At 41.4% G+C, this 23,015-nt stretch overlaps 3 protein-coding genes across 4 annotated transcripts; 1 reads left to right on the top strand and 2 right to left on the bottom strand.

The window, feature by feature from the left end:
- Positions 1 to 1,730: 1,730 nt before the first annotated feature.
- On the bottom strand, positions 1,731 to 6,627 carry gipc1 (GIPC PDZ domain containing family, member 1). Of its 2 annotated transcripts, none has more exons than XM_010874370.3 (8): positions 6,378 to 6,627; positions 5,870 to 5,994; positions 5,458 to 5,775; positions 5,172 to 5,357; positions 4,364 to 4,544; positions 4,073 to 4,185; positions 3,260 to 3,341; positions 1,731 to 3,149 (listed from the first exon to the last, which is right to left on the bottom strand). In XM_010874370.3, exons 3-8 carry the CDS (start codon positions 5,755 to 5,757, stop codon positions 2,998 to 3,000), a joined length of 1,014 nt encoding a protein of 337 aa, XP_010872672.1. In that variant the 5' UTR covers positions 5,758 to 5,775; positions 5,870 to 5,994; positions 6,378 to 6,627; the 3' UTR covers positions 1,731 to 2,997. The 2 variants fall into 2 exon arrangements, with proteins under 2 accessions (XP_010872672.1, XP_010872673.1); XM_010874371.3 differs by having other exon boundaries at positions 5,877 to 5,994.
- Positions 6,628 to 10,610: 3,983 nt separating this feature from the next.
- Positions 10,611 to 14,847, bottom strand: dnajb1a (DnaJ heat shock protein family (Hsp40) member B1a). Its single transcript, XM_010874373.4, has 3 exons — positions 14,185 to 14,847; positions 13,029 to 13,633; positions 10,611 to 12,854 (listed from the first exon to the last, which is right to left on the bottom strand). The coding sequence occupies exons 1-3, from the start codon at positions 14,393 to 14,395 to the stop codon at positions 12,624 to 12,626; spliced, it is 1,047 nt and encodes a 348-aa protein (XP_010872675.1). The 5' UTR covers positions 14,396 to 14,847; the 3' UTR covers positions 10,611 to 12,623.
- Positions 14,848 to 17,324: 2,477 nt separating this feature from the next.
- Positions 17,325 to 22,979, top strand: tecra (trans-2,3-enoyl-CoA reductase a). Its single transcript, XM_010874374.5, has 11 exons — positions 17,325 to 18,000; positions 18,657 to 18,708; positions 19,047 to 19,091; positions 19,233 to 19,336; positions 20,549 to 20,664; positions 20,941 to 21,046; positions 21,167 to 21,239; positions 21,646 to 21,689; positions 21,993 to 22,050; positions 22,176 to 22,264; positions 22,486 to 22,979. Exons 1-11 carry the CDS (start codon positions 17,839 to 17,841, stop codon positions 22,657 to 22,659), a joined length of 1,023 nt encoding a protein of 340 aa, XP_010872676.1. The 5' UTR covers positions 17,325 to 17,838; the 3' UTR covers positions 22,660 to 22,979.
- Positions 22,980 to 23,015: the final 36 nt, after the last annotated feature.

Below are 23,015 nucleotides of genomic sequence, written 5' to 3'. Positions count from 1 at the left end.
TGAGGCTTATGAATAGTTTGCACCTTGTGCTGAACCCTCTGTATTTGCTGTATTTATGAAGTCTTCTCTATATGGTAGACTTGGATAATGATATGCCTTCTTACTGGAGAATGTTCTTCACTTGGCTGGATGTTGTGAAGGGGTTGTTCTTTAACATGGAAAGGATCCTACAATCATCGTCCAGGCCTTTTTGTGTTGCAGAGCTCACCAGTGAGTTCTTTTTTTCTCAGAATGTACCAAACGGTTGATTTGGCCACTCCTAATGTTCCTGCTATCTCTCTGATGGATTTGGTTTTTGTAGCCTAATGATGGCCTGTTTCACTTGCATTGACAACTCCTTTGACCACATGTTGTGGGTTCCCCTGCAACAGCCTCCAAATGCAAATGCCAAACCTGGAATCAACTCCAGACCTTTTACCTGCTTAATTGATGAGGAAATAATGAAGGAATAGCCCACCCCAGTCCATGAAACAGCTTTTGAGTCAATTGTCCAATTACTTTTGTTCCCATGAAAAGAGGGGGCTACATATTGAAGAGCTGTAATTCCTAAATCCTTCCTCCAATTTGGATGTGACCCATGGTATATTACCGAACTGTCCTGGCGTTGAGGTTTGTAATTGAGCGATTTGCTGCATGCATTTTTTAAGAGGTGTGAATGGGAAATGAGAGCTCACCTGCACCATAACAAATATACACATCAACCTAGTAACCAACACTCCCCCACAGCGCGCACACACACAAACCTCCTGGGTCCTCCTCACAAAACATCCTCAAGGATCTATACATATCTATTTAATACATATTGACATTATGAAAGTCCAAAAATCTATTTACATTTGTATTTTGTTTTTCAATGCAGGGGTTGTCAAACCTGTCCAGGGGACCTAATGTTGTCGCACACCTTTGTTTTCCCTTTAACTAGTTTACTCAAATCAATCAGATAAGTGCTTGACGATTAGCTGACAAGTTGATTCAGGTGGGCTACGTAAAAAGTATTTGACAAACACCCTCCTTTTCCACTAAAAACAACTCTAAAATATATCCACAGATTGTTTTACTTTCTGCGTGCTAAAAATAATTATCAATAGATACAGTTAGAAAAATGACATGCAGGGTAGTATTTTGTGGAAGAGTCAAAAGCAAGACTTAGCGGAAAGGGACAGACACGAACGACAGCTTATTTCATAATAGTTGTCATTATTATTGCCATTATAAAGTTACATTGAAACAGTGTAATAGAGAGCTATCCAAACAATGTGTTCTCAGTGTTATTGTGTAGTATCAGTCTCATGACAGTAACCAGCTAGATATACTCCAACAGCATTGAAGAATGACAGAAAACCAATCATTCACTACAAAAAGTTGATCATATACAAACCCTAATACTATGGAAATGATAACACCAAAACATGATGAAAAAAATACTGAGTAGTTATTTGTACATCTTAGAACGTTTTTATAAAGAGATGATAGTTCTGCCACTAGGATGCAGTCCAGATTCTTTCCTAAAGTAACAGTCTTGCTCCTTCATTTCATTGCACAGTTGCATAATGGTGCATTTTTCTTTCATTACTTCACAGGTCCATGATTTAAGCATGTAAATATTTGGTTCCTTCATGTTAAGACTGTCCGGTCCCTAAAGAATGCAGTCTACGCCAAGATGTCAGTTAAAATAATAAATTCCTCACAAACCTATTCTTATATTTAAAACAGCACATCCTTCACAACACTGCTTAAAAAAAAAAATCCTACAAAAAGGTATTCAAAAAAAGTCAAGACTTGCACAGTCCACCAATTAATAAACAGTAAATGTTGCCCTACCCTAAAATCTGGGGTAGGCTTCTATACTGGAACATAACACTGCTTTTATTTAACACTGGAGATTCCCTGACATCTGGTAAAGAAGGGGACCATTTAGGTGTTACAGTCAGACAATGTGACCTGACTGGGATGTATAGAAAGTGCAGCTTCTTTGTAAAGAACATTAACTGCACAAGTTTGTAGTTTGTGCACCACATTAAAAAAAGAAATCGGAGCAAATTCTGTAGTGATAGCCTACTATACATATGTAAACCTTCAGTAGCCAAAACACTGTCACTAGTGACACTCCCAACGGTACGTAAAAACAAAATAAGTCACAGATAATTTAAAAAAAAAGTACACCACATGCCAATAAGACTCAACAAGGGCCATGGGTTTTCCTGACCATGTGACCAGACCAAAGGCCTGGTCCTGAGTAAAGGCTGTGAGTGGTCAGGTCTGATGGTGGGGAATACCTCCTGGCTTTAAGGTAACAACACCGTACAGGGCCTGGAGTATTTTGTCTTAATACACCTCAATGCAAATACAGCACAGTACACACTGACTGCAGTCTAGTGCTTTGCACCAGTGTTACACAGAGAATAAGGGGCGGCCCAGAGAAGTAGTGCTCTTTTCCACATTGCAGTGCAAAGTAAAAATAACAAAGAATCACAGTTTGTTTTAAGTCAAACATCAAAAGGTAGATGAATGTACGCCCGGGTCCCTCGTTACTCCCTCTGGTTGTGCTCTGGTTGGGTCTTCAGAGGAACGAGGACATTTAACATGTCCAGTGGTCGCGGCCACGTGTCAGCGCAACCACAAGGCCCGGAAGACAAAGAATAGCACTTGCAGTCTGAACGCAACCACCTCCACGTTTTGCATTCAACAGTCTACGCCAAGGCCTGACGAGAGCCTTTTCAGCCAAATATTGTGAATACAGGTGGGGTCACAGAGCTACTGATCACAGGGTCCTCTTTCCTCATCTCCATGTAAAGGTCGGAAGTAGTGGAACAGTAAATCATATGACGGTGACTCCATGTAATACTAGTAGTGTTTCCTAGTAGTGCTGTTTGTTGTGGGTTGGTGCCACAGCGTTTGTAACTACACATGCACGCACACACACACACACACACAGGCAGACACACACACACACACACACACACAATTTGTTTCTCCCGGTGCCACTGGTTGCTGTGGTTACAGTCGGCCCACCTTGGCGTCGCCGATGGCGCCCCAGACATCAAACACAAACTCATCTGGGAAGGCAAAGTCTCCGAGGGTCTCATCCAAGGCCTCAGCAAACTCATCTGGGTTCTTCTTGTCCTTCCCCAGCTCCACCATTGTAGCGGCTGACGGTGAGAAGTCAGACAGGCTCGTCACAGCCCAGCAAGTGGTAACATTCAACACCAATAAAACATTCTCACGCATAGACACACACAAACACACACATACACCTTACCTAGCTCACTGTCTCTAATTCCCATGTAGCATTCCAGGAGGTCATCCACTTTCTCTATGGCCTTCTCCTCGAATGCAGAGGGCTATAAAGCAAAAAGCAATAACATCGTCAGGACCTATCAGCGTTATCACACAAGAGAAGCTTGATCTACTCAGAGGCGTCTACAGCTGCACAGCATCAGTGAGCTTCACATTCCTGGTTGGACTTACTACAGTGGATATCGCAAGTTCAAAAGCCAAACCCTTCATTGAGAACATGCAGCATCATCCATCCATGGCCAAGTCAGTGCAAATATACATTTCGGCCAAAATCAACATGAAAGAAAAGTAATTTCACATGTTCAGCAGGCCTTGTTATAGAAGGCCATTCGAAGCACCATCTTTCTTTTGTTGCATTGTTTTGAGGACGCTTGACGTGCTAATCAATGGACAAACACCTTGCGGTTTATTGCTACGGACAGCATAATTGTATGAAGTATTTCAAATTCTACTGTCCTGTTATTACTAAACGTGTAACGTGAAAGACACTTGAATATACAAAAGATTAACAAAAAAGGATTATCATGCAATATTTGCGAGAGAGATGGAGTTTGACTTCTTTTGTCCTCAATCAGGTAGTTAGTCATAGTTAACTGAAGTTAACGGCGAGATAACCCACCCCAAAGCGGGTCAGTTCTGAAGGATTAGCACCTGGCTAAAAGTTGAATGTCACAGTGAAAAAAATGCTAAATCCTCATACCCGCTTTATAGCATAGAGTTTTGTAAACACTTGAACTTTCTTAATGATAACAGAAGAATGAACACAAACACTCACCAGATCCTCCACAGTGGCGGGGCCTTTGGAACGGAGACGCAGGGTGCCCCTCCCTGTCCCCAGCTGGGTCCCTGAGCCAGCCCTGGCCCCTCCTGACCTCTGGCTGATCATGTCTACAGAGGAGGCCCAGCACAATATTAATGTATCAATATATTCTATATCTAGCCGTGGATACCAATTGGTAAAATGCAATTAGTAGAAAAGTTAGATAACCGCTTACTCATTTCTACATAACAAATCTTTCATCCCAGGAGTCGTAATTGTTTTCATTTTACCAACACACAAACCTACCGAAGGCTTTCAAGGGCTCCACCATCTTGAGAACAAAGTTCTTCCCTTTGGGCAGCTCCTTGAGCATCTTTGCCACCTCGTAGTGTCGACAACCAATGAGACTGTGACCATTGATAGACTCAATCATGTCTCCCACGTTGATGACCTGAATCTGATGGACAATGCTGCCATCTCTTATTCTCTGAAAAGAACAAGATGAGACAGTTACAGTACAATTAGGGCATAGTTTCCATGCCATAAGAAAGCTGTTATTTTGTCAACAGAAAAGTTGTGAAAGATTATGTTCTGTGGTCCTCCCACTAGGACTTGGGAAGTCATATAGTTCTCTCTCATATACATAATAATCTTATCATGTAGTCTCCAGCACTGCGCATCTGTCAACCAGAGCTCAGGTGTCAGGGACAGAGTTGAAAACATGATGGAAACACTGAACTTTAGATTTTTACTCAATACATAAAAACACAAGCCAAAAAAGTTGATTTTACGTCCACTACTTCACTACATCACACACTGCTTTCTATCCACAAAGTCAGTTGGGTGGACAAACACTATTGGTCCGAAAACCTGTGCATGCTTTCTTTATGCAGGTTATAGAACACTGTGGTGAAATATTGATAGTAACAAAAATTCACAAACAATTGGCCTATACGAAGTGAGCAAAATAAACAACTCTAAAAGGTGAAAAGGTAACACCACTAATGAGGTCTTTCAAATGCTACTATTTTTAGTTCTTTGTCTGTGTGCATGTGATGCCGCTTCCAGCCCTATTCAGCGGGGACAAATTAATCATGCCTGTAATCATTCCCACCTTGATGAAGGCATAGCCAGCTCCATTATCAGTGATGGTCAACCCAAGGGCATCCTCCCCCTTGAACACCTCCACCTCCTTCCTTTGTCCTTTAATATGGGCAAAAATGAAGTCCTCCAACCCAATCTGACCTCCCAGTAACTTGTCCATGTCCACCTTGTGAGTGTTCAATGTACAGAACATCACCTGCGGAGAGAGGAAGAAAACAGAACTCAGAAAGGGACAAACTCACGCACGAATTGTCATACACAATTGAAACACACAAATCTGTGTTCCTGTTGTTCACCTCTGGGGGTGGGATGCCAAAGGCCTCTCCGATCTTGGCATAGAGCTCTCGCACATTGCTGAAGCCCTCGATGCGTCCTGTCGGGCTACCGTGTGCCAGCTGGGTATGGAAGATCAGACGTGGTCTCAGGTTGGTGGGTGGGGGTGGCAGGCCCTCCTGTGTGGCACTATCTCTAAGACCTAGGCCGCCTCCATCCAGGTCGTCCATTCCTGGAACGTTAAGGCCCGCTCGAATCGGCTCAGCTTCCTCGTTCTCCACTAGTGGAGATGCCTTCTTTCTTCTACCCAACCCAAGAGGCATTTTTATCCTTCTTCCTGTCTGGGGAAGTGAACAGAGGCAGGTTTGGTAGATATCCAAAAGATCTTTCTAGCATAAAATTCTTATGTATTCTTCAACTTGCTAGAATACCAACCAATTACAGTGATTATTCACCACCCTGGCAGCTGAACCCAAGCCGTTTTTTGTTAGTTGTTGCGGTTGAGAGACACTAACTTGATTCCAACAGCTTCTCGTGTATGGCAATTACACAGAGTTAATCTGTGAACATTTTGTGAGAGATTAGTTAAACATTCATCACAATAATGCGATAAAATGCGAATGGAAGTTCTGGTTAACACTACAGCTTTTAAACGGGTGACAAAATGCCCAGGAGCTAACTATCAAGGAAGCTACTGTAGCTATCTGGTTCAGTTTACTTCACCATTCATCCTACTTGGCTTGCTATTAAGTAACAAGGAATTAGATAAAAAGATAAACAATTTGAAGTAGAGATTGCAATTTAATTTAACACGCCTATTTTAAAAAACTGTCAGCAACGTTAGTTAGCTAACTTATTAGCTAGTTGGCTAACAACAACATACTACTTCCTACTGTAGCTAGTTAGCTGAGAATGAAGGAACATGGCAGTCCAAGCATCTTACCAGGGCTTAGCTATCAGGCTAATAGCTAACTGGTTGCGCGAAGTGATTGATTCAAACCAGACGTGGTAAATTAGGGCCTTTCTTCATCCAAGGGTTTTGAAAACAAAGTTAAACCTCATTTACATTGCTAGTCATGTGAAATAACTCTAACAAGCTATTGAGGAATGAGAGGAAAGGATGATCTGATGGTATGTTCAGCAGGGGTGGGACTTCAGGGCTGTGTACCAATGTTCCTTCCTCTCTTCATCGCCAGCGCTTTGCTTCCCCCTACTGAAGATTTTCTGCACCCTACTCAAGATTCTTTTGTTAACCTTCCTGGCTTCCTTGTATAATTCCGTCGAACGAAACCATGCTCAATATCTATAGTCGAAAGCAATCACAACTAACAAAATTAAAACAAGCTATTAATGACAACCAAGAACCCGCTGGATTCTCTAATTACATTGAATGAGAAACAACACAAAACCAACACTCCATCACCAAAAAGTCCGGTGGTGTTGAGGACCTACCTGCCATAATTTGAATTAAAAAATAAAAATGCAAATAAATAAATGTACATTAAATTGCATAGGTTAATGCAAAGCTAAATTAATAAATAAGTCGCCATATACAGTAAATTATAAATACATAAATTAATTAATGTATTAAAGATGCATTCTGGCACTTTTGCAATCAACAAAATAGTTTTATAACCTCCTATTAGGGTTGGATGTGTACTATGTTTGTTTTTTTACCTGCTTAATATTTAATACAAGTATGGAGATCAACTTAAGTCATCTTGAACAGCATCCAGCTGCAGTCATCTATCTCTGGGAAGTCCTTTCTCAGACCACAATGTTGTCAACTACTGGATAAAACTCCAAGAAAGAAGCTGAACATTAATTTCAGAAACATTCAAGATAGAGGAACCAAACCAACGTTCACATAATTTGAATATCCAAACTTCAATTTCCATAAAATGTTATCAACTGTGACACATTTGCAACAATGTACATAAAATAGCTGAGAGTAAAGTTTTAACAGTTCAAGCCAGAGGAACCAAACCAACATTCACATGTTCAGTATATCCAAACTTCAAATTCCTTAAGATTTTTACAAATTTTTAAACTGCTGTGTTGAATCTGAAAATGGCAACAAGAGTACTGGAAATCTTCCATAAGTTTGCTTTACACCAGACAATGGGAAAGGAATTCACTTTAATCAGGACAAAAACCACTAACGCAATTGTTAAACTGTCATATAGTGTGTGCATTTGGACAGTAAAAACTGTTATTTTTGCTCTACACTCAAGGCATATGAAAATACCACCTTCAATAACTGGCTATTTTGACATGTATATGCTTTACCAACTGAAAATAACTGCAGTTTCAAGAAATAACTGCAGTGTCTACAACCCATTGACATGACTAAACCCAAGCCTTTACTGCAGCCATTTTCAGCTGTTGATTGTTTTGGGGAGTTGCAATACAGATTTAATCCGGAGATTGGCTTGGCCAGTCTAAAACCTTTCACTCTTGTTGATTTCATTTACACTCATTTAAGGATTGTTTTCACAGCTCTGGTCCTTTTTCTGTCATCAACTGTTGTTGTTTACCTTGGCCAACCTGGTTTTTGCCGATTGCATTCTGAACTGTTGATTTGTCTGTGCACAACTGTTGTGCTATGGTTTTAATTGAGTGCCACTTATCTTTTAGCATCCAAATCACTTGCTTTTTTTCATAGATAGCTACCCAGTTTTAATGTTGTATTAAGCCCACAGACAACTAAGGTAGACTCCAAAGGCAGAACCAAAGGGAGGGGGGGTATTTCTCTCTGAGCATATCCTTATTTTCAATTCCTTCAAACATTTATCAGCCATACATATAACAAGCTGTTCAGTGTGATTCTGCCCACGGTAGTATCAAGGGTGGACTTAGTGCGAATGTTGTAAACTAAATCTGGAGCCACTGTAAACGTTGGTTTGGTTCTTAACTAACTAACCAGATTATTCAGCATCACAACATTGTACAGTTCATTTCCAGTGGTAATTTCTGGCAAAATATTGCAACGTAATTTATTTTTTATAGCAGTCAGAAAAAAGGTGTTGGGTGGCACTGGCCATGTATGGATTGAGTAAGTTATGTGACTGAAGGCCAGATATGTGTTTGACTGCACCAAACAGAAAATAAAAGGATCTATGAGGTTTATTAACATTGCCTTTGTAATGCAAGGTGCACAATGCGTGGATGTAAACTGGTTTTCCACTATGGGATTTTTTTTAAAACACCTCCCATTTTAGGCTGGATGAGTAAAAACAAAATGTAAAAGTGGTTAACTACACTGCACAAAGGAATTAAGGGAACTTTTAATCATCATAGTATAACACCAAGTCAATTTAATTTCAGGGATAACAATCTGTGAAGTTAGGAAGCACAAGTGATTGTGAATCAATGTCACCTGTTTTGGTGCAAATGAAAATTACAACAGGTGCACTGGAGAGGCAACATTAAGACAACCCCCAAAAAGGGAGTGGTTTTGCAGGTGGTAGCCACAGACAATTTCTTTCTCCTTATACTTCCTGACTGATTTTTCTGCAGTTTTGCTTGTGTCCTTGTCACTACTGGGAGTACGAGGTGGTTCCTGCAGCCCATTCCGGTTGCATAGGTAGTCCAGCTCTTCCAGGATGGCACATCCATACATGCCATCACAAGGTTTGCTGTGTCTCCCAGTACAGTCTCAAGAGCATGGAGGAGTTACCAGGAGACGGGCCATTAAACGAGGAGAGCTGGACAGAGCCATAGAAGGGCATCAACCCAGCAGTAGGACTGGTATCTGCTCCTTTGTACAAGGAACAGGAGGAGCACTGCCAGAGCCTTACAAAATGACCTCAACCCTGATGACCTTTAGTGGGACCTGTGCTCACAGCCCAGCACTGTGCAGCTTGATTGGCATTCGCAAGAGAACACCAGAATTGACAGGTCCACCATTGTCTCCTCATTCTCACAGATCGAGAGCAGGTTCATACTGAGCATGTTACAGATGTGAGTTTGGAGATGCCATGGTGAATGTTATGCTGCCTGCAACATATCCAGCATGACCGGTTTGGTGGTGAGCCAGTGATGGTCTGGGGAGGCACATCCGTGGAGGGTCACTTACTGCTGTTATGTACTGTGATTGAATCCTCAGACACATCGTCAGACCTTACGCTGGTGCTGTGGGCCCTGGGTTCTTACTGGTGCAGGACAATGCCCGGCCTCATGTGTCGTGTGTGTAGGCAGTTCCTGGATGCCATTGACTGGCCCTCACATTCCCCAGACCTGAATACAATTGAGAACCTCTGGGACGTTATGTATCGGTGCATCTGAGACCGCCAAGTAGCGCCACAGACCAGAAGCTCACTGATGTCCTGATCCAGGTCTGAGAGATCTCCCAGGACACCATCCGCAATCTCATCAGGAGCATTTCCAGACGAGTGCATACAGGCACATGTGGGCCATACACACTACTGAGGCACATTGAGTTGCTATGATGAAATTCATGCAAGTTGGAACAGCCTGTGATTTCAACTGTTTACTTTGATTTTTGGTGCGAATTTGAATCCAGCCCTCAATTGGTTGGTGATTTTGGTTTCCATTGACCATTATTACATCATTTTGTTCTCAACAAATTACACAATGTACAGTAAAGATTTTGTGCTTTAATATATTTCATTAATCGAGACTGTGTGATTAAAGTGTTCCCTTAATTTTTTAGCAGTGTATTTATGAATTGCTATATTACATCAAATGGCAATAAAATTTGCTTTTGAATCTGTGGTTTTGATGACATTTGTTACATCCATAAAATAGTATGCAATCTTTCACTGCCACTTTCACAACCAGTGGCCAGAAATCTCAGAATATATCTTTAACAGTGTTGATTTTACCTGCTTTGGTTCTTATCAGGTCATACATTGAGCTATCTTTCTGGAACCAGGTTAATTCAGTTTGCATCAATTCTGGTTTGACAGACCATGCAGACTCACAAATCCAGCATTTGGTAATACCTGCCAGTGGCAGGGATATCACCTACTACAGATTGTTTTTTCTAAGTTGCATGTGTTGTTGAGCAGGTCACTGGTTCTGAAAATAATCTGGTAAAACATAGGTTTGACTTGTAGGTCAGTTGGAAAGGAACTCCCCATGATACATCACATGTTGATGCTCCCAAAAGCAGTCAATACATCCAAACATAGGACAAATAATTAATATAAAATTATGTTCACTTTCATATTTATTCAAAGCTGAGTACTTGCAACTATATGGACTGTCAAAAAGAAGTCTGGATGCCTAATAAATCAATGTCTGTGCAAATTGAATAAAAAAATATTCAATAGGTAAAAACAAACATTTAAGTTTCCATACAAAGAAAAAAATATCAAAATAGCCATTTTTATTTAACTGAGATTACACATCTCTACTTTCATGTTAAACTACATATTTATCCATCAAAATTAAATAGTTTTAGTCCAATTCCACCTAGAGTAGAATGATAAATGGGCAAGTGTTGACTGAAATACAAATGATAATCAGACCTGGTTAAAATAAGTAACTCAGACATATTTCAACCACATCTAATAGTAATCTACAGTTCATCAGCCACATGTACAACTGACTCACTGCTTGGCAATTTGGTTTGTAAACAGTCATTTTTGGAATGATTTACATATTATTTCCTACATCTGATTCTTAGGTTTGCTTTACCTCAGAAGACGACACTTGAAATATCAGTTCACCTGCTGTACATATTAGACCAGTCAGTGTTGGCTCACAGTAGTGTGTAAGCAGTATAGGAAGTCTAAGTAAAAAATGTTGATTATCTTCATGAAAATGGTTGCATAGAGCTTTCAGAATTAGTCGCGAGTAGTTTCACAGCTTAGACAGACCTAAAAAGATAATTAGAAAAGCTTAAATGAGCTGCCACCACTGAACAGCAGAGTAAACAACTTTCACTAGTGAATGGATGTACAACTTAATTGCAACAGTGATCCACAAGTTCAATGTAAATATTCCTAAAGACAGATCCAAACATATCACACCACAATAAAATTCTTTACACACACACAAATCTCACATGCTTGACATAACCCTATGCAGAGGTAATTTGGCACAAAATAGGCAGCACAACTTTTGATAACTAATTTACACAACTATCACATTTGTGGAATCAGCGGGACTAGCCTGGAGTGAATTCCTACATTATTTTTGCATTAGTTTGAACATTAGAATTTTCAGCATTGTTTTCCCATTTAAGCGGAAATAAAATTCTCAGATTTCAACATATTTGCCCTAAGGTCCATGACATCCATTTTAGAATCTCTCAAGAGTTTTCATTTAACTTAATATGCATACATTCAGTCATGTCACTGCTACTCGGAGTTATAGCCTGGTTTTGTAAGCCACGTGCACCAAATATTCTATACTCCAAACAGCTGGATACCCGATCAGTTCTATTCCACTGTCATCCCTACAGGATCAGACAAACCACTACTCCATGTTCAAACAAAGGGGTTTGCCAATGCTTTTTAATGTTAATAATACAATATTAAACATCTCAAAGAAAGACCCTCTGATAAAAAAAACATGTTTTGCAAGCTTGCAATTAGAGTCACAAGCAGCTTGTGAAATCTAAAATGACTACTAGCTGTAATTCTGCTACTCAACACATTCTGCCATGAGGATGAGGCAAAATCCCTAAGCTAATGACCTATTAAAAAACAAATGCCTTATGCAATGTTAATAGACTACCTGTGCAAAACCAGATCTAGCCTTTTTTGGGCCCCTTAACATGTTTTGGTTGGGGGCCTGCATCATATTATAAATGGGGGCCCCACCACGTGCCACCACTGGTGTGCACAGTTAAGCAGGCAAGCGCAAAAACAATTTGCAAATCGATGGGGGAAAATAAAAACTCATTATCACTGAGGATGAATAGAAAATGCACTAAGATTGATCAATACTTCGTCAAATCCATTTTGTGTAGGTATAAGAAATGAAATATTAAATTTTGTAATATCGTAGACTCGTTTGAAAAACACTGTTCTAGCATCTTATTAGCCAATGTCTATCCATGGTTCCCCCAGAAGTTTCTTTACCTTCCCTTTCAGTGGGAAATGTTATACTGTGAATAACACATGTAAGGAATAAAAGGGAATATGTTTTAATATTAATTGGGTAATGAGGAAGACGACTGGCTGCCTTAGTGTTGGTTAGGTGCCACTTAAGTTGCTCAAGGGGGAAGAATATTAGTCAGCGCATCGCGGGCACTCGGCCCCAATTTCTCTGGGAATTTCACTACAAACTCAAGCACCATGTCCCCCCTCTTCTCAGGGCACTTGGACAGGGGCAGTCCTTCACCAACAATACGCTTCTTCATCCCAGGTTTGACAATGTCTCGAGAGGTCACAGTCACAGTCCTGCCATCTAGAGTGGGAGCACTGACCGTACACCCACACAATGCCTGATGGGAGAAAGACAACAATTAGATGTGGTATTGCTATGTGAAGTTAAACAGTACAAGGCCTTGGAGGAGCAAAGGATACAGTATATGTACCACCATTACAGTAAAAGGGAAAGAAATGTGCTTGTTATGTTTGGGGTTGACACAATGTTTGAGAAATCATCAAGCCCTCACATCTCTGAGGGACACTCTTGCAGGGAAGACAATATCGGAGCCCTCCCGGCGAAACACTGGATGGGGTTTGTCTTTAACCACAAACACCACGTCAGCAGGAATGTTAGTGGGAGTTTCATCTCCCTCCCTAGGGAAGGTGATTTTGGTCCCTTCCTTCCAGCCTCGCTTGATGTCCACTGTCAAGATCTTGTCCTCGCTGCGCATGCTGCAGCCATCTGGGTTCAGCCGCTTACGGGAGATCTTCATCTTCTTGGTGCAGCCAGAGAACACCTCCTCCAGGCTCACCTTCAGCTCGTGCACCACCGGAGAATCTTTCTTCTTCTCTCGGGCCCCGTGCGGACCCCCTGGACGGGACTTGAAGGACCTCTGATGTTGCTGAAATCCTCCCATCCCAGGCATGCCCCCCATCCCTCCCATGCCGAATGCAGCAAATGGGTCATCAATGTCCATGTCATCATCCCCGTTGCGCGCAAAGAACTGGTCAAATGGGTTGCGGCCTCCGAAGAACTCAGTAAACATGGCATGGGGATCTCCATGGAAGGTGTAGTTAAAGTTGTTGTGGTCATTGGGACCACCACCGCCGCCGCCTGTGGGCCCTTTTAGTCCTGGTAAGAGTTAACACAAAAGCAAACAACACTCATTTTAAATCACTTTCAGCATTTTCTTTTTTACAACACATCTAACAAATGCCATAAATAATGGTTGAGGCCGAATTTCCACCAGTAACTTCAAGGGTAACGGTTACCTAACTGGGTTGCTCTAAAAAAAAAAGTTCTGCAATGTGTCACAGATCAACAGCGGACGTGACAGGATGATACGTCGTCGTTGTGATATGATCAAGTTAGCCCCACACCGACAAGCAGGAAAGTTCCAGCAAGTTCTCGACAGCACTGTGATGTCAGAGTGACCTCTATTTCTGGCGTTCAGTTGTTAACATAACTACAGAAGTTTCTACGGCCAGGATAAAACAAAGACAGACACTTAATTTAAAAGGAAATGACTGATCCTGCTGAGTTAGCGACCCATAACATCACTGTATAGCTAACACTCGGCAAATGGGACCGCGTTTATTGCGCAAGACAGGCTAGTTAAACGTTACGTACCGTACAAATATTTGAAATAATGCACGTGTGGAAACAAAAACTTTATACGGTACCTTCTTCTCCATATCGGTCATATATGTCCTTTTTCTTTGCGTCGCTGAGGACATCATAGGCCTCCGCGACCTCTTTGAATTTATCCTCAGCTCCAACGGACTTGTTTTTATCTGGGTGATATCGCAGGGCCTGTTTTCGATACGCCTTCTTTATTTCGTCCTCGGATGCGCCTTTCTGTATACCCAGCACTTTATAATAGTCTTTACCCATTGTAAGTATTACAATCAACGCTTCATATTCACCAAATCATCGTAAATTCACCAGAGTTTACCTTTTATCAAAGGCCCATCCACCAACCACACTGACAGTCGGTTTTTGAAGCTGTCTAGGTTTCTATATGTAAAAAATGTTGCGGTAGTTAGCTAGCTAGCAAACTGCAGTAACGTTACTAACTTTGTTAGCTAAATAAATAATCTAGCTAGCTACAGTAATACTAGCTACCAACGTAAAATGATGACCTTTTAAGATAGTTGTCCTATCAAACTACAAGTAAAAATACCTCATTGACTATAAGAAGTTCCGAGCCGAAATATCGTTGCAAAATTAGTATATATATATAATTTTTTTGAACCAAGTCTCTAGGTGCCAATGCGCAAGAAACTTCCAGAAGTCGACTAGTGGTGCAGCTGTGTTTGTACCGGACCCGTGTTTGTACGCCGTGAAACATCTACATTTCCGACCGAAATCTCCGCCCCTTCCTACGTCATGATAAAAAATGTTTTTTGTTTTTTACGAAATACCCCACTAGCCGGTGTAACACCAACCTTAAGTTCAGGGGTTCTTAAACTTTAGAGGACGGGAGACAGCTTTTGCGATGAAACGGAGACCCATTTTAATTACGGAACCTTGCTAAAGCAATTCTCAGCAATTCTCTTAATTTAATGAATTGCAAATTGTACATTGATATTTTATTATTTATAAAACATAAAGTTTTATTAATTTTACAATTATTGTAAATGACATTGCTTTTATGTTGGACAATATTTGTAAGATTTTTTTTGAATATGTTTCTTGCAGAAGTATTCAACACCCACACATTCATTTTTAGTAGAGCCACCGTTTCGCTGTATCAATAGTATGCAACCTCACACAACCGGTTGGAGTTATTTTGGCACATTCTTGGAAGATTTGCTTTAGGTTGGTCAGGTTGTTTGAATGAAATAGTGCAACAGATTTTTGAATGGGATTGAGACCAGCACTTTGACTGGGCCAGGACCTTTGGAAGATGAAGGACATTTGGAAGATAAAGAAAATAACTTGATCATTGTTCCCAGACACCTTTTACAAAATCCACAAAGCTGTATGCAATAGCCTGAGTGCCTGTTTGTGAATGTAGTGAAGAAAGAATGATGGTGACTACCACAGAGGGGCAGCATTGCATCTTGTGTGGTTTTACTGATACTAACATTATACCCTGGCATCACAGAAACGCCCCATAGTATGATAACCTCATCTGCTCCAGGATCAGTTAAGATTCCAGGCTAATAATATGAGCCCACTCTGCCATAAAATCTGTTGCTAGTCAAAACCTCCAACAAACCAAACTTGAATAGGTTGAATTGAGTTGAGAGAGACATCTGGTGAACTTAATTAGCAACATCTGAAAGGTCCAGGTTTCCCACCCAAGTCCACTACGACACAGATACTTCACTGTTACCATGAAAGCAGGTAACAGATTATTAAGGTCACAACATCTTCATTCATGTGGAGACAAACCTGACCTTGTTCTTGTGTGCTTGTCCGTATGCGCTACTGGCTTGTTTATCCTATTGTAAATACATACAGTCACCTCCAAGATTATCTACACCCTTGACAAGGATTAGCAATAAAAAAAAGTATTATAGAATGAATTAACACAGGTAACGCTGCAATATTGTCATTTTCCATTATGTGGAATTGTAATACATTTCTTATTCAAGAGAATTTTCCATTTTCACATTTCAAATGATTTATCCCAGAAAACAAAGTGTCTAAATAATTGTCAGCCTTGTTTTTGGTAATTTGTGCACCCTCCTCTTGTAGGTTTTAACAGCATGGAGCCTTTCTCTAAAACCTTTTTTAGATTGGGGTACACTCAGACTGAGATGACCTTTACAAATTGTTGATTCACACAATTTCTTTGTGGATTTCGATGTCTACTTGGGGTCATTGACTGGAAGTAAGTCTGGCAGAGGCAACAAGGTTTTTGGCCAAAATATCCTATTACTGGGTTAGGTTCGTAATGTTGTTGACCTTAATAAGGGCCCCAAGACCAGTGGAAGCCAAATAGACCCATGACACCAAAGACCCACCTCTGAGTATTTTAAAGTAGGTCTGGGGTTGTTTTCCGCTTATTCATTTTGATGTGAAAACAACTGCTGGCCAAAAAGCTCTGTTTTCAAGTAATCTGACCTTAGCAATTCAAGTGCCAAAGAGTTTAGATTTCTTGGATAAAATGAAAATCAAGCTCTTTGGCAATGCACACTATTGTTTATTTTGGAGTAGAACCAAAACTCATAGCTAACGTTATTTAATGTTATTTAATAAGTCAACAGCCTCAAAATAGTTAATTATCATTTTGCAATGGCCATCTCGGTGCCTAGACTTGAATCCCATTGATGCTCTTTAGAATCTTGAAAGATATTCTAAAATATAGGAAAAGGCTTAGCTACTTTCAAGGGGTGCCACAACATTTTTCAGATGACTTTGTCTGCTGTCGGTATGCGTTGACATGCTCTGCTTTGTCAGAAATGAAGGACTTAAGTCCCAACGTCTGAAGGATATCCAACTCCCCAACTCACTATCAGCACCTTGCAGCTCCAAGACCAGAACAGCTGAGAGCTCACCCACCATTGGAAAATAAAACAGCGGTTTTAGGACTTGATGTGTGTTCAGTGGAGATGTGGAGAATACACACACTAGAATAAACATGTGTTTGTCATTCAGTCTCTGCTGGCTCTCGAGGTCAGAGAGGCAGAAAAAACTCCAAATGGCACAGGTGGTCTGGGGGAGGGGTAAGCGTTGGCATGCATGCATGGGGCCTGGCAATGTTGGACAGTGTGACCGAGTGCTGTGCAGCACTCAGCAGAGATGTGCCTGGCTCTTCTGAGGGCAGAGAAGGATCTGTTTCAGGGTAGGGTTTTGTGTGGCCGATCAACTTCACTGAGCTACTGCACAGCAGAGCAAATCGGGCAACTTATATTTAGCCTTGCGAGTGGTGCGCTCCGGATTATGTCTGGGCCTCTCAGGTTTCGTCTTCAGTACGTTTACGGGTTCGGAGGGGGTCTGGTGACGGGTGGCAGGCCTCTCTTCAGGTGAGGGGATTGGTTTACTAACGTTTAACCCCCTCTCGTTCTACAAATATCTCACAGGCATGTTATTCCTCCTCTTTCTCTCTCTCAAGTCTCTCTCTCACAATCTCTTACTTTATCTCTTTCTCAAACCCCTCACACACGAAAATGCTTCTTATGGTGTAACAGTCATTTCTCATTCTGCTTTGACAAGTGAAAGGCTATTTGTAAACAAAAGAATTGTCACGGAAGACGTTGGACTACAAAAGGGGCATTGAGAATGTGTTCTAATTAAATGTGATTTGAGAACAATAACTAGGTTTCTGCAAACCACTGGGAGGACCTCATTTTAGTGCACATTGAGGTCATAGTTCAAAAGTTGTTATGGATGCACTGGCTTTAGAGGCAAAGTCAAATGGGGAAGAAAAGAAACCTTCAGCCCCAAGACCAAGACCAAAACCACCCAAAAAAGCTAAACGGATTGTTTACTTTGAGGTGGAAATCGTGGATGCAAAGACAAAGGAGAAGCTACTACTTTTGGACAAAGTAAGTGTTGTGTGTGTGTGTGTTTGCTTTACTGTCAGTCACGGCATGTTGAATACAATATTTGATTAATTGAGCAAAATTACATTTAAAAGTAAGAAGTCATCAGTTGTGGTCTAATTATAGTGAAAGCAATAACATTGGCTGAAGGAGTCAGAGGACACTTGTTTCCTTTAGCTCATGCAATTACTGACTCATCACTTTGACCGGTCGGGCTGGCTAATTTACAGTTCACACTGGGTTTTGCTAACCGTGGAAAATATCAACATGTTTCTACAAAGGTTGTGTTGCAGTAAGTGGGTGAAAATCGCCCCAGATAATTTTGTCATTTTCTGGGCAAGTTATGGTTGCCCAGCCGCAAACAGCAAGCACCATGAGTTTAGAGGCTTGTATAAATGTGAGAATTTGCATTTGTAATTATAAGGAACTTCTGTTGCAGAGTTCCACAATTTCTTCAAGATTTTCTATAAATGTAGGATAATTTGCTTTGTTTGTCTGGTTGTCTTAGCAGTGCTAATGAATTTGTTTTTATGTGATTATGGTACTTATTTCACAACATGAAAACAAATACCAAATGTTTGTAAAAATCTGGGATAGATTGATTTATTAGACAGAAATTGTATGTTTGGCAATGGGTGATTGACAGGCTTTCTGAACAGGTGGAGCCAACTTCTACTATTTTGGATATTAAGGCTTTGTTCCACAAATCAAGTGAGTATTAAAAAAGTGATTGTGTGCTCCACAAGCATTGCAGTCATTTAGCAGACACTCCTATTCAGAGCAATTTACTGTCAATTATGTAACTTTATGAAATTTAATTCAGACAAAAATAATTGTAACATGATCTACAGATATATATGTGTGTGCTGTGTTTGTATATATATATATATATACACATACACACGGAATGTATGATCCATAAAGAATATGTCTCGATAATTACGAGGTTTGCCTCGCAATGTCATCTTCTGAATTTTCGTTAATCACTTGGCTACAGGAAGAACCCTGAAAAGGGAGGTTATTATAATTAATTCCTGTCTTTTTGTCAGATCCCCAGTGGTACCCAGCCAGACAGTGCTTACGCCTGGATCCCAGTAAGCCCTGTCAAACCTCTTAAGCATGGTGCCTCAGCTGCGTACAAAGACTCAAATTAGTGCTAGAAATCACTATACCAAAACAATCTGGTCCATACTGTCATGGCTGACCATAGCACTGCGCTCTGTCGTTCTCCACAGAGGGTAAGGGTCTAAAGGATGAGGACGTCTTGCAGACACTCCCTGTCGGAACCACGGCCAGCTTCTATTTCTCAGACATGGGGGCCCAGATCGCCTGGGGCACTGTGAGGACATGCGAACACTCATGTGCATGAACGCGCTCGCAGAGAGACACACGTACACATGCCCAAACACACACACTCAATCCCACAAGCACACGCACCCAACACACCAACCCACACGCTTGCACTCACAAGTACATAGAAACATATGCACGTTTCAGTGTAAACAGCAACACTCCTTCAATGAATCAACGGACAGATAGATGCACTATGCTGTGGATTGGTTCTCTCTCACCTCCTAGGTCCCCTATCCTCTGTCCTAGGACACATAATCTCATGGCCCCTCAGGTGTTTATCCCCCATTCACCCTCCACGGCCATAGAAGCCCCACGGATTCTCCAGTTAGCCACATAAGCATGTGCTTCACCTTTAGCCCTTATCCACCCATCTCTGAACCCTTAGTGGAATGGGGTGATGCCACTGTGTGTGTGTGCATGTGTGTGTGTGTGTGTGTGTGTGTGTGTGTGTGGGGCGGGAGGGAGCAGAGTACAGTGTCCTCTATCCAGCCTAGCACTGTGCTGAGCCAGGGCCTGCCAAAAATGCTGATTCAGACATTGGTTTCATCACAAACTGACTGTGACCTAAGCTGTTTGGCTGTAACACTGCTCATGATCATGGTCACTGACTATGACTACAAGTCTACTTGAATAGTAGTGTTACAAGGCCGCTGGTTTAATACTGAATCATGAATCATCCCCAGTCCTCCCCCCAGAATGCGGAAGTAGCTTTTTGGTTCGAGTGATGTCTCCTCTCAAGCAACATCTGTAACTATTAAATGATAGGTTAGGTACAAGCAATTTGGTAATTTTGCCCGGCCTCAGAATGCAAGGTGAAACATGTACCACGTATACCAAAGCAATCACCACCTGTATCTTCATGTCTCAGCTAGCTATGTGTCTCACCTAGCAACTGTACATGTCTCACCTGGCTGCATGTCTCACCTAGCTACTGTACATGTCTAAGCTAGCTGCATGTCTCACCAAGCTACTGTACATGTCTTAGCTAGCTACCATACATGTCTCACCTAGCTACTGTACACGTCTCACCTAGCTGCATGTCTTACCTAGCTACAGTACATGTCTAAGCTAGCTACATGTCTCACCTAGCTACTCTACATGTCTCTCCTAGCTACTCTACATTTCTCACATGTCTCTTTTAGCTGCATATCTCACCTAGTTAATGTAGCTGTTTGTCACATTTGTCTTTTCCCCTCAGGTCTTCCTATCAGAGTGTTATGGACCACTCCTCATTTACTTAATGTTCTACTTCCGCCTGCCTTTCATCTACGCCCCAAAGTATGACTTTACCAGCAGCAAGCATTGGGTTGTACAGTGAGTGTCATATTTCAAGGCTCTGTTCTATCTCTGTCACTGTACCTCACACTTTCATTTATTTCAGGCTCTCCAAGTGATGATTACAGTGACATAATTAGGTCAGGATGACGATGATGGCGTTGACAGTAAATGTAATGTGTGTGTAGACACAGAGCAGCATGACAGTCATCTCAGAATGTTATAGAGACTAGTGAGTGAATGATGTACTAATCGAATCAAAATATGTGATGATAATAAGTACATACTATCATCACTTTCCCCCTTCGGCTGCAGTCTGGCCTGCATGTGTCACTCTTTCCACTATGTGAAGAGAATTCTTGAGACGCTGTTCATCCACCGAATCTCCCACGGTACAATGCCTCTGAGAAACATCTTCAAGGTGAAAGGAGATATTCAATCAATTGACCTGTGATTATGACTTTATTTCTGTTAAATTGATTGTCTCATTGCGTAATTATTCTGATGAGTTGGGAAAATGGGTCTCACTGGTCTTTTGCAGAACTGCAGTTATTACTGGTGTTTCGCAGCATGGATGGCTTACTACATTAACCACCCTCTCTATACACCACCCTGTAAGTCCTATACACCACCCTGTAAGTCCTATACACCACCCTGTAAGTTCTATACCCCACCCTGTAAGTCCTATACACCACCCTGGAAGTTCTATACACCACCCTGTAAGTTCTATACACCACCCTGTAAGTCCTATACACCACCCTGTAAGTTCTATACCCCACCCTGTAAGTCCTATACACCACCCTGTAAGTTCTATACCCCACCCTGTAAGTTCTATACACCACCCTGTAAGTCCTGGCTATTCAGAGGTTATATTGTACATTGCAACCTTGATGAACCCTCGCCTCAACTCTGGCTGGTGCTTGCCAAGATGGAACTGAATACAGATGGATCTTTTCATAATCCCTAATGACTTTCAATGTTCTTTCCCATGATACATTACATCTGTACGTGTGTCAACAGATTATGGGCAACAGCAAGTGAAGACAGCACTCATTATCTTCTTAGTAAGTATGCTATTGCCATTTGTAACACCCTTACGTTGTAAACCTGTAATTTACTCATTTCTTTTATCATGGAGCCGATGTCTGTATTCTACTTGTGTAATATCAAAAACGGATCAATTACATTTCAATGCAATTGTCAATGACATTATCGTAGCCTAGCTGTTATAATAGAGTTGTTACATTTTTAATACACTGATATAAGAGCTACATTATGTAAAGTGTCACTAGGAATTTTTCTTCATTGTGTTTGGTTGAAGCAACTGAGCTCTTATTCAAGTTATTGTGTTTTCCTCATCCTGACAGTTCTGCCAGGTCGGCAACTTCTCCATCAATGTTGCTCTACGCAACCTCAAATGTCCAGGTGAGCTTCTGTAATTTTGTTTTGTTGTTTTTTACAGTCCAGTCAGTTATCTGATATGTACTTTGAAAGTTAGCACACAGACACTGCTTTAGTGGATTCTTCCTGATTCTCTCATATTTTCCCAGGTTCTAAGGTCAAGAAGATCCCACACCCGACTAAAAATCCATTCACCTGGATTTTCATGTTGGTTTCTTGTCCAAACTATACATATGAGGTGAGTCTTTCCAGTAAAGAATGGTGGGTTCATGAAAATATCAGTTTTTGCATGTTTTCTGTGCTGGAAACAGAAAAACAACAATCAAGTTCAATTTCTCTTACCCAGCCAGAGTTTGGAGATGTAGTGCTGCTGCCACCTTCTGGCCAAAACTGCACTTGATATTGTACTGCTCTTATAATAGTGTGTAGGAGTTTAACAGTGTATCTGGTCTTCTTCAGCTGGGGTCATGGGTGGGCTTTACAGTGATGACCCAGTGCTTGCCAGTGGCTTTCTTCACCATCGTGGGCTTCATCCTGATGACCGTGTGGGCCAGGGGGAAGCACCGAAACTACCGCAAGGAGTTCCGGGACTACCCCACCCTGCGCTCTCCAATACTGCCCTTCATCCTGTAAACAGGAGGGGGGGGGGGGGGGGGGGGGGCTGGTCCCACACTTAACTTGACACCCCTTCAGCCTCACTGCAGCTGGATACTCGGGGGCCTGTTCCTGGTGTTTCTGACTGGGTAGGTTGGAAGGAGACGTTTCAAATAGCTCAACTAAACTGTGACTGGTTTTTGGAGTTTGAAAACCCTTTAGTGACTTAAAAGGCAGATGAGTCTTAACCTAATGCAATGTGTCCTAGTGATACCTGCTGTACACAACAATGGTGTGGATGCACAAATAAAGGGAAAAGACACTTGTTTTGCCACAGCAGTGACTTTAACTGTCAACTACACTGTTTTGCTTTCTTATTTGTTGCGTGTTAGTTT

Source organism: Esox lucius, chromosome 11 (assembly GCF_011004845.1).
Source record: "Esox lucius isolate fEsoLuc1 chromosome 11, fEsoLuc1.pri, whole genome shotgun sequence".
In the NCBI taxonomy this organism is placed as follows: domain Eukaryota; kingdom Metazoa; phylum Chordata; class Actinopteri; order Esociformes; family Esocidae; genus Esox; species Esox lucius.
The sequence above is the reverse complement of the archived record's forward strand: the minus strand, read 5'-3'. Positions and strand labels throughout refer to the sequence as shown.

Excerpts from the sequence above, each read along its gene's own strand:
- dnajb1a (XM_010874373.4), bottom strand. The coding sequence starts at position 14,395 with ATGGGTAAAGACTATTATAAAGTGCTGGGTATACAGAAAGGCGCATCC. Across the intron at positions 13,634-14,184 it reads TGACCGATATGGAGAAGAAG|GACTAAAAGGGCCCACAGGC; the intron begins GTACCGTATAAA and ends AACTCTTACCAG. Across the intron at positions 12,855-13,028 it reads CAAGAGTGTCCCTCAGAGAT|GCATTGTGTGGGTGTACGGT; the intron begins GTGAGGGCTTGA and ends TTCTCCCATCAG.
- tecra (XM_010874374.5), top strand. The coding sequence starts at position 17,839 with ATGGATGCACTGGCTTTAGAGGCAAAGTCAAATGGGGAAGAAAAGAAA. Across the intron at positions 20,665-20,940 it reads AGCAAGCATTGGGTTGTACA|TCTGGCCTGCATGTGTCACT; the intron begins GTGAGTGTCATA and ends CTTCGGCTGCAG. Across the intron at positions 22,051-22,175 it reads ACGCAACCTCAAATGTCCAG|GTTCTAAGGTCAAGAAGATC; the intron begins GTGAGCTTCTGT and ends ATATTTTCCCAG.
- gipc1 (XM_010874370.3), bottom strand. The coding sequence starts at position 5,757 with ATGCCTCTTGGGTTGGGTAGAAGAAAGAAGGCATCTCCACTAGTGGAG. Across the intron at positions 4,545-5,171 it reads CTGGCTATGCCTTCATCAAG|AGAATAAGAGATGGCAGCAT; the intron begins GTGGGAATGATT and ends TGTTCTTTTCAG. Across the intron at positions 3,150-3,259 it reads AATTAGAGACAGTGAGCTAG|CCGCTACAATGGTGGAGCTG; the intron begins GTAAGGTGTATG and ends TCTCACCGTCAG.